General features: G+C 38.7%; 1 protein-coding gene across 1 annotated transcript; it reads right to left on the reverse strand.

Annotated features, from left to right (window-relative positions):
- Window positions 1-8,376: 8,376 nt before the first annotated feature.
- On the reverse strand, window positions 8,377-10,850 carry LOC116109156 (pentatricopeptide repeat-containing protein At1g63330-like). Its single transcript, XM_031395387.1, has 4 exons — window positions 10,538-10,850; window positions 10,238-10,447; window positions 8,629-8,809; window positions 8,377-8,476 (listed from the first exon to the last, which is right to left on the reverse strand). Exons 1-4 carry the CDS (start codon window positions 10,848-10,850, stop codon window positions 8,377-8,379), a joined length of 804 nt encoding a protein of 267 aa, XP_031251247.1.
- Between the last annotated feature and the right edge of the window lie 580 nt (window positions 10,851-11,430).

Below are 11,430 nucleotides of genomic sequence, written 5' to 3' on the forward strand. Positions count from 1 at the left end.
TGCGGGCTTGAAGTCCAGATAACGCCTTCTCATCCATGGGGAGAACCGCACCCTGTACAGCATTCTCTACACCAGGGTGGTCTGATGAACGATTCTGACTCGAGATTCCATGATTTAAATTATCGTTCATGTTTATTAAAGGCCTGCTTCCTGCTTCTGGGTTCCCACCAGCTGCGGCCAATTGCATGCTCTTCATCCTTTGTCTAATGGCATCTATTGCCCCCGTGGTCACTGTTAAGTTTGTTTTAACTAAATGAACTGAGAAAAAATTGAAAAAGCAAAAGCGAATTGTACGTTACCTCCATATCTCTCATTTCGTTGATCACCCAAAGAATTCTCGGAGGCAAGACCTCTTGAAGCAATGGCATTACTGATTCTATTATCTTCAGTATATGAAGGTGGTAAATTAAAGCTTGTTGGATCAGGTTTTACATTCAGTGATTTCGCATCATTTAATGAATTTGTATGTACAGGAGGCGGAGTTGAAATCGGTAAACATGAAGGTGTCCTCCCCGCAGCTGCATTCTTCTCCATCTACACTTCTTTAACAACCCAAATACTTGACACAGTTTACTACGAAGGATGGTAATACTAACCTGTGCTAAACCGTCCCTGATGTAAGTGTTGAAGGTTGATGCTGTGCTGGAAGTATGGTTTGCCGAATGTATGAAAGGCTGAAAATGTTTTTGCTGTGCATGGACGTGCATGTGGTTGCTTCACGGTTCAATAGTTTAAGTTCTACTGTAATTTTTAATGTTAATCCTTGTATTTATTGGCTCAGCTTTTTTGTAATGAAGTTGTTAGTTTTTGAGTGGTTTAGCTGAGATTAAGTAAAAGTGTCTGATAGTTGTTGAAACAGTAAGTGAAAGTATGTTATATGCAGACTTATGTCTAATGAAAAGTAGCCCAGTTTTTCCAGTTCATTTTCTTTTTTCTTTGCACAACCAGCATTATCAAAAATGAACAGTAAGTGCGAAATGCCTCACTAGCATTTTGGAGCTGAGCAAATATATCAGCCTGAAATAAACATTACAAAATTTTAGTATGAATAGAAGGGAAAAAATAATTAAAATAATAATAAATCAACCTAAGCCAAGTGGTTACTGTAGAAAACTTGAAGTATCCAGGGACGACAGAGTAGAATACTTATTTTGGGGTATAGTTGAGTAATGCGATATAGTTCATAGAGACCAATAGTGCATGTCTGCTTATCACCAATTTTCTTGGATATTGCAGCAAGTTCTTGCTGCAGATACAGTACATCCAAAAAACATCATTTTGTTACAATAGGAGAAAAAAGAAAAGAAATAATGGTTGCACAAAGAATATCATTAAAAAAAAATATAGCAGGAATAAGGAATATCATAGAAGATCACCTACAAAGACAAGTATTACCTTCAACTGAGCATCAGCAAAATTTGTAGCAGACGACAAATTGTTGGTGTTGAAGGTTGATACTTGGCTGGAAATGCAGCAGTTCAACTGATGTTTCAAATATGTTTTTGGCGGTAAAACTGAAAGGCAATCTGCCAGGGGTCCATTTTTAATACTGCAAAGTTATACTTATTTTGTATTGCTTGATATGTGTCCCGGGTTATATGGGATGTGTTATATAGTTGTTGTTTAGTTGGTATTAAGTCAGTAGTTTCAGATTAAAATCAAGTTATTATATGTCTGCATGTTTGGTGTAATAGTGCAATATTAGCTTTATTAGTTGAAGTGTAAACTCATTTTGAACTTAAGAAAATTCAGACACTTTTCTTCAATCGTATCAAGCTCTCATTCTTTTCTTAGTTATCTCCAGCACATAAACACTAACATGGTATTAGAGCTTCGTTGATTCCAACAAAAAACTGAACATTTTCTTCTCCAAACAACACATCCAGCTCTCCTGGAAACTGCCTTGCATCAGACCTATTTTCTTTCAAACAAATGACTACTCAAACAGCTTCCCTTCTACCTCCTGTGTTCAATGGTGAACACTACCATATTTGGTCAGTCAAAATGAAGGCTTACCTGAGGGGTCAAGGACTCTGGCAGTATGTAGAGGAAGAGAGACAACCCCCTCAGCTGGGACCAAATCCCACTCTCAACCAAATTCGAATGCATGAAGAGGAAGCATCAAAGGCTCCAAGAGCCCTGTCCCATATCCACTCAGCTGTCACAGACCTTGTTTTTACAAGGATTATGGCATGCGAAACAGCCAAGGAATCATGGGACAAGTTGAGAGAAGAGTTCATGGGAAGTAGCACTATAAGAAACATGCAGGTTCTGAATTTAAGAAGGGAGTTTGAATCTTTAAGAATACAGGAGGTTGAGAAAGTGAAAGAATATGTTGACAAGTTGATGAGCATTGTCAACAAAATCAGATTACTTGGAGTGGAGATGTTAGACAGCAGAATAGTGGAGAAGGTAATGGTGAGTTTGCGGGAAAGGTTTGAAGCCAAGATTTCATCCTTGGAGGACTCAAAGGACCTGACTTAGATCACATTGACTGAGCTGGTCCATGCTCTGCAGGCACAAGAGCAAAGAAGGCTCCTAAGGCTTGAAGATGCGAATGAAGGGGCAATGCTGGCAACCTATAAAGACCTGTGCAAGGGAATTATAGGAAGTCTGCTGGAGAAAAAAGAGGAAAAGAAAGGTCCAACAACCAATGGAACAAAGCTGGTGGGATGCGAAATTTTCCAGCTTGTTCTCATTGCAAAAGAAAGGGACATGCAGAGCACAAATGCTAGTTCAAACCTGGTATACAGTGTAGGGCCTGCAAACAGTTTGAGCATATTGAAAGAGTATGCAGAAACAAAGGGGAGCATTCTCAACAGCACGCTCAAACTGCTGATGAACAACAGCCAGTGCAAGAGACAGAGCAGCTATTTATGGCCTTATCCAACTTGATCCAAACTTGTGATGATACATGGCTAATTGACAGTGGGTGCACACATCACATGACACCTGATCTGAGTAGCTTTGTGAACATAGATTACTCTTATTGGTCAAAGATTAAAGTTGGGAATAGAGAATGTGTGGAAGCAAGAGGCAAAGGAGATGTTGCAATCCAAACTCCAAAAGGTACAAAACTAATCTCAAATGTACTTTATGCACCCAATATAAGTCAAAGTCTTTTGAGTGTGGGGCAAATGTTGGAAAGGAATTATGCACTGCATTTTCAAAAACAATCCTGCATTATTCAAGACAGTGAGGGTAATGAGGTTTTGAGAGTGAAAATGGTTGGGAAAAGCTTTCCAATAATGTGGAAAGCTACACCACACACAGCATGCAATGTTAGAGAGGATGAAACTGAAATGTGGCACAAAAGATTAGGCCATGTACACTGTAGAAATTTGACTGAAATGCAGTCCAAAAATTTAGTCCAGAATCTACCTATTATTGAGCAGCCGAGAGGTGTGTGCAAAGTGTGTCAACTAGGCAAAATGAGTAGGAAACCATTCCCAGTGAACCAAGCTTGGAGAGCCTCTGAAAAACTCCAACTTGTTCACTCGGATATATGTGGGCCTGTGCAAACCTTATCACTTAATGGGAACAAATACTTTGTATTGTTCATAGATGATTGGTCTAGGATGGGGTGGATTTACTTCCTAAAACAGAAAAATGAGGTGGCTGGAAAATTCAGGAAATTCAAACTTGAAGTAGAGAATTTGACAGAAAAAACAATCAAAGCCTTGAGAAGTGATAATGGCACTGAATACACTTCTCAAGAGTTTGAAAAAATCTACACTGAAGTTGGAATAAGACATGAATACAGCAGTCCATACACTCCACAACAGAATGGAGTTTGTGAGAGGAAAAACAGGACAGTCATGGAAATGGCAAGATGCTTAATGGCTGAGAAAAATCTTCCCAAACCATTTTGGGCAGAAACAGCAAACACAAGTGTCTACCTACTTAATAGGATTCCCACCAAAGCCTTAAAAAACCAAACACCTTTGAAGCTTGGACTGGAATCAAACCAATCTCAGAACTGTGGCACAGTTCTACTTCTGAAGCTGAAATGTATCTGCCCGCAGCAGCTGTGAACCAGGCTGTGTGGCTTAGGAAGATGCTGAATGACTTGCAGCAAATGCAAGGGATCCTACTTTGATTCTATGTGATAACCAGTCGGCTGTAGCATGGCAAGAATCTTACTTCACGGCAGAACAAAGCATTTAAGATTAATTATCATGCTTTAGCGAAGCTGAACAGTGTGGAGAGTGAACTTAGTTCACTGCAGAGGGGAAGACCAAGTTGCAGACATCATGACAAAGGCATTACCAAATCCAAGTTTAAGCCTTGAGGCAAACTTGGTGTTTCCAGCCAAAGCACCAGGTGGATGTTTGAAGGTTGATGCTGTGCTGGAAGTTGGTTGCCGAATGTATGAAGACTAAAATGTTTTGCTTGCATGGACGTCATGGGGTTGCTTCAGGTTCATAGTTTAAGTTCTACTATATTTTTAATGTTAATCCTGTATTTATTCTCAGCTTTTTTGTAATGAAGTTGTTAGTTTTTGAGTGGTTTAGCTGAGATTAAGAAAAGTTCTGATAGTTGTTGAAAACAGTAAGTGGAAGTATGTTTATGCAGACATTTTGTCTAATGAAAGTGATCCAGTTTTTCGTTCATTCTCTTTTTCTTTGCACAAACCATCATAAAAAATGAACATTAAGTCTAAGATGCCCTCACTACTAGCATTTGGATCTGGCAAATATATCGCCTGAAATAACATGTACAAAAATTTAGTATGAATAGAAAGGGAAAAATAATTAAATAATAATAAATCACCTAAGCAAGTGGTTTACTGTGAAAACTGAAGTTCCAGGACGACAGAGTAGAATACTATTTTGGTGTATAGTTGAGTAGCGTATCGTTCCTAGAGACCAATATGCATGTCCCTGCTGTATTCACCAAGTTTTCTTGTATATGCAAACAAGCAAGTTCTTGCTGGGCCGGAACGTACAAATCCAAAAAACATCATTCTTTTTACAATGAGAAAACAGAAAGAAATAATGTTTTGCACAAAGATATCATTAAAAAAAAATATCGCAGGAATAAGAATATCATAGAAGATCACCTCAAAAGACAATAATTACTTCAACTGAGCAATCAGCAAAATTTTGTAGCAGACGACAAATTGTTGGTGTTGAAGGTGATACTTGGCTGGAAATGGCAGCAATGGTGACTATGTGGAAGTAAAAGGGATTGGAGATGTGGCAGTCCAAACTTAGGCAGGAACTAAGGTTATTTCTAATGTTCTATTTGTACCTGAAATTGCACAAAATTTCTTAAGTGTAGGTCAAATGTTAGAGAGAAATTATACCTTGCATTTCTAAAACCATTCATGCATTATAAAGGATAGTGAGGGAAATGAGTTGTTGAGTGTAAGGATGCTGGGTAAAAGTTTTCCTCTGGACTGGAAGAAACCAGAAAACTCAGCATTAATCAACAAGGTTGAAGAGTCTGAGTTATGGCATAGAAGACTAGGAATTTTTCATTACCTTGGAATTAAAGAGCTCAAGTCAAGGGATATGGTATTAGACCTGCCTGAGATAGTAGAGAAGAGGACCTTGTGCACAGCCTGCTAGCTTGGCAAACTCAGCAGGCCATCATTCCTTTAGGATCAAACCTGGAGAGCAAGTCACAAGCTACAATTGATCCACTCAGATGTGTGTGGTCCAATGAAGACTGAATCTTTAAATGGCAACAGGTACTTTGTACTCTTCATTGATGACTTCTCAAGGGTGGCTTGGTTTTATTTCTTGAAGCAGAAAAATGAAGTAGCTACTGTGTTCAAACAATTTAAGTTGTTGGTGGAAAATGAAGCTGGAACCTTGATCAAAACAGTAAGAAGTGACAATGAAACAAAGTGCACTTCAAATGAGTTCAAAACAATCTGCAGCCTAGCTGGAATTCAGCAGCAGTTCACAGCACCATACACCCCTCAACAGAATGGTGTTTGTGAAAGAAGAAACCAAACCATTATGGAAATGGTCAGGTGTATGATGGCTGGAAAGAATCTCCCTAAAGTGTTCTGGGTAGAAGCTGTTAATACAGCAGTTTTCTTACTGAATAGGCTGCCCACCAGGGCAGTCAAACATCAAACACCAATTGAGGCATGGACTAGAGTTAAGCCAACAGTAGGGAACCTGAAAGAATTTGGAAGCATAGCCTATGTGATGATCCCAGCCAGCAAAAGGTCCAAATTGGATGACAAGGCAGAAATTGGGATATTTATAGGCTACAGTAGCAACTCTAAAGCTTATAGAGTTTATGTTCCTAAGTCCAATAGGATTGTAATCACAAGGGACATAAAGGTTGATGAATGTGGAGTATGGAATTGGGAAGAAAAAAGGGTTGATGTGCAAGCTGAATCAAGTCAGAATGAGAGAAATGAGAGACTGATTCAAGAGGCAGATTCAAATGAGGAAGATGATCATGCTGTTAGAGGAACTAGAACTTTGGCTGATGTGTATGGAAGGTGCAATATGGCAGTGGTGGAACCAAGATGCTATTTTGATGCTACAAAATCCGAATTATGGAGGGCTGCAATGCAAGAAGAACTGAGCATGATCAATAAAAATCAAACCTGGAAATTGGTACCAAGACCTGAAAAGAGAAAAGTCATTCAGGTGAAATGGATTTTCAAACTGAAAATCAACCCTGATGACTCAATCTACAAGCACAAAGCAAGGCTGGTGGTGAAGGGTTTTGCACAGCAACCAGGCATTGATTTTTAGAAACTTTTACCCTGGTTGCTAGGCAAGACACAATCAGGCTGTTGTTGGCTCTTGCAGCTCAGTTCAACTGGAAAATTTTTTCAGTTGGATGTCAAGTCAGCATTCCTGAATGGATGGATTTCAGAGGAGCTGTATGTAGAGCAACCCAAAGGCTACAAGGTTGAAGGAAAAGAGGACTATGTGTACCTACTGAGGAAGGCCTTGTATGGCTTGAAGCAAGCCCGTAAAGCTTGGTACAGCCGAATAAATGACCATTTATGCAGCCTTGGATACACTAGAAGTCCTAATGAACACACTTTCTACATTAGGAAAACTAAGAAAGGAGTGGTTGTGGTTTCTCTCTATGTTGATGACCTGTTGGTGACAAGGAGTAATCCTGATGAATTGAACCAATTTAAGTTAGACATGCAAGCTGAATTTGAAATGACAGATTTGGGATTAATGAAGTACTTCCTTGGCATGGAGATATATCAGGCTACTGGTGAGATTTTTGTATGTCAACAAGGGTAGGCAACCGAGCTTCTCTTGAGGTTTGGAATGGAGAATTGCAAACCAGTGAATACTCCACTGGTTCCCAACTTGAAATTAAGCAAAACAGATGGTGCAGAGAGGGTAGATGAAGGGATATACAGAAGCTTAGTGGGAAGTTTGCTGTATTACACAGCCACCAGACCTGATCTTATGTTCACTGCAAGTTACCTCTCAAGGTTTATGAGTAACCCAAGTGAATTGCATTTTAAAGCTGCCAAACGTGTGCTGAGGTATGTGAAAGGAACCAGCATATTAGGCATCTGGTTTAAGAAATCTGAAAGTCTGAAGTTGTTGGGGTACACTGACAGTGATTGGGGTGGATCCCTGGATGATGCAAGAAGCACCTCTGGTTATGTGTTCTATCTGAATGAGGGTGCAATCAGTTGGCTGTCAAGGAAGCAGGAAACTGTGGCACAGTCTACTGCTGAAGCTGAATATGTATCTGCCGCAGCAGCTGTGAACCAGGCTGTGTGGCTTAGGAAGATGCTGAATGACTTGCATCAAATGCAAGGGGATCCTACTTTGATTCTATGTGATAACCAGTCGGCTGTAGCTATGGCAAAGAATCCTGTACTTCACGGCAGAACAAAGCATATTAAGATTAAGTATCATGCTGTTAGGGAAGCTGAACAGTGTGGAGAAGTGAACTTAGTTCACTGCAGAGGGGAAGACCAAGTTGCAGACATCATGACAAAGGCATTATGCAAATCCAAGTTTGAAGCCTTGAGGCTAAAACTTGGTGTTTCCAGCCAAATCACCAAGGTGGAGTGTTGAAGGTTGATGTTGTGCTGGAAGTATGGCTTGCCAAATGTATGAAAGGCTAAAAATGTTTTGCTGTGCATGGACGTGCATGGGGTTGCTTCACGGTTCAGTAGTTTAAGTTCTACTATAATTTTTAATGTTAATCCTTGTATTTATTGGCTCAGCTTTTTTGTAATGAAGTTGTTAGTTTTTGAGTGGTTTAGCTGAGATTAAGTAAAAGTCTCTGATAGTTGTGGGAAAGAAGGGAAGTATTGTTATATGCAGCCATTTGTATAATGAAAAGTGATCCAGTTTTTCAGTTCATCTCTCTTTTCTTTGCACAACCAGCATCATAAAAAATGAACAAATTTGTCCTAAGCTACTGCCTTCTGAACAGCATCATGCACACAATTATGTTTACGTCAAAAACATCTTCAAGCTTCAGTTCCAGCACACTGCATTTCCAGCACAACATCAACCTTCAACACCACCAAAAACAAATTAAATGAATTGACAAAATAGATGTTGCAATGAAATCTATACAGATCTAGAAAACACAGACTCAGCTTAGTTAACAGTCTATAACTAAACCATAAGATAACACTATTTGATAAGCTTAGGGGGATCTTACTTGAGTCCATTTTCAAACCATGTTGCGTCATAGATTTCAATCGCAATTTGAAATCTCATATCGACCAAATCTCCATAGATCATCGTTACAACAACTGCATATGTAACACCAGACCATATTTCTCTTGACTGTAATGTTGTCATGTCAATTGTTCCAACAGGTAGATCCCATTGACCGGCCCCTGCTGTGCATCTATATTCTTTAAGAAATTACAGTTAAAAACCTTCTCTAATGTTCCTCTTGCTTTGTCTTCATAAACTATCATTAGAGACACCCCTGGTAAGTTCTAGTCTTATCAGATTTGAACTAAAAAGAATATATATTGAGAAAAAAAAATGTGAAACACTATAAATAAATTAAGATTTATCAGGCTTGGATGTTTGAGACTATCAATGAATGAAGTTAATTGGTTGCAGCATACCATCATCCAGTAAACTGATTAGGTTGAATAGATGAACTTGAGCGGCTACCATTTTTGTCGTAGTTGAAGTAAGAACCATTCCACAATTTCTAATATACAGCTTTTGCTTACCGAAATTTGCACCAGAAATAATCTTTTAATCCGTGAACCCTTAAAGACCAACTTCATGTGCAAATGCCAGTGCAGCCTGCAATGCTACCACCTCCATTTTATGCACTTACAACAGAGACAGATCACGTATCGTATGTCTGATCGGGGAAGCCATCATTCTCAATCATCCCCATTACCGTCCCTATCAAATTCGAACAGATGAAAGTGCTTACTGAACCTTCTTCTTATCGTAATAGAAATAGAGCACTTGGGCAGCTAGATGAACTTTTGCAGGATTCTGCTTTGAAAGAAGTTTAATACTCACTAAAGTTTTATGTTAGGATCCCACAATGGAAGGGGAAAAGAGTGGGCACGTGGGTTATAAAGGGCTTGGGCACCCTCCCTTGGCAAGCCAGTTTCCAAGGAGAATTCTATCTAAGCCCACAAAAGGCCTACTACCCAGCCAAATTGTTGAGTTATCGGAGTGGGTTCCTATCATTTTATCACGTAAACTTCAATTTCACTTTTGGACCATAAATTAAGGAAGTGGTTCAAACATTCACGATAATTTTTGGCCTTCATTAGTAACTGTGTGACTAAGGACATTGTACATTCAGTCGGCTTCACATTTCTCTCTACCATCTTATGAAGGAGTTCAACAACTTTTGGTATCTCATTATTCTTGAGGAAATCGAACATGAGCGTAGTAAATGTGACTACATCTAGAGCACAAACTTTTTCCTCCATATGTGACAACAACTCATTTGCTTTTTCTAGTTGTCCAATTTTACACAACCCATTGATCAAAATGCTATATGTTACAACATCTGGCACTAGGTTTTCATGAAGAGAAATTTCAGAAATAGGTCCCAAACAGTTTTGAATCTCCCTGTTTTACATAATCCATCAATGAGGGAACTCAAACCTTCAAGGCAACTACAAACTTATAATTTACTAGAGTATTAAACAATTCCATCGCTTCCAAAACACATCCATTCTTGCAAAGTCCATCAATGAAAATGCTATATGTCCAAGAATTAGGAAAAACACCGTTAAGTCGCATCTCACCAACTAAATTTCGTGCATCTTTTACATTACCTTTAAGAAAAAGGCCAATTAACAAGGCGTTATATGTAATCACATCAGGCCTAATTCCTTCTAAAATCATCTCTTGATAAAGATAAAGAGCTCTTTTGACTTCTTTATTCTTGCCATACCAATTGATTAAAGTAGTGTAGCAAACAACATCAGGTCTATACCCCTTCCTAGTTATAGAATTGAACAACGCCCTTGCATCACCAATTCTGTCTGCCAAGCAATAACCATTTATTAAAATGCTATAGGTATAAACGTTGGGATCCACACCTCTTTGAATCATCTCAATAAATAAACTCTTACCCTTCTCCCAGTCACCCACAGAACACAAACAATGAACTAGAGTGCTATAAGTGATTACATCTGGACTAATTCCCAAACTCTTCATTTCCAAATACAATTCTCTAGCCTTCTCAATTAATCTAGCCTTACAAAGGCCATTAATTATACTATTATAAATAACAACATTTGGCCTACAAATAACACCAAATCCTACATTCCCATTAACCATCTCTTCATGCAACTTAATAGCAACACTTATCTTCCCCGTTTTACACAATCCGTCAATCAAAGACCCACAAGTAATCACATTAGGCCTACAACCAACAGCAACCATTTTCTTAAACAATTCCATCAACTCCATAATCTCTCTCTATGCACAGACCTTTAATCAAACAATTGAAAATCATGGCATTTGGGGTGAAACCCTTCTTCAAAATTGCCCAAAAAGCCGCAAAACTATCTGAAGCCCCTTTAATATTACCCATGCAATTTATCAAAATGTTCAAAGACATTAAATCTGGAGACAACCCAATTGAATTCAACAGCTTATAAAGTGAAATCACTTCATAGTAATGCTTCTTCTTAGCTAATGCACTAAACAAAGTAGTGAATGATGAGATTCAAGAAATGGGTTGCAACTTAATCATGTAATAAAAAAAGTACAATGCTTCATTTTGATTAAAGTTACTTGATCGACAACTTTCTTTGAGGAATTTAGTAAGGGAGGATCGTTCAAGGGGTTTTTTGAAAGAATACAAAACTTCATTTTTGGAGCTTGAAGTTGTGAGGTTGTGAACATTAAATTTCAGAGATGGGTTTTGAGAGATTGAAGATGAATGAAATGGGGATCTCAAAGCCATGTATGAAGATGTTTTTGTGGGTTGTCGTGCAGTTGAGATGGGCGACCGTGATGA

Source organism: Pistacia vera, unplaced genomic scaffold, assembly GCF_008641045.1.
Source record: "Pistacia vera cultivar Batoury unplaced genomic scaffold, PisVer_v2 Contig573, whole genome shotgun sequence".
Taxonomy (NCBI): domain Eukaryota; kingdom Viridiplantae; phylum Streptophyta; class Magnoliopsida; order Sapindales; family Anacardiaceae; genus Pistacia; species Pistacia vera.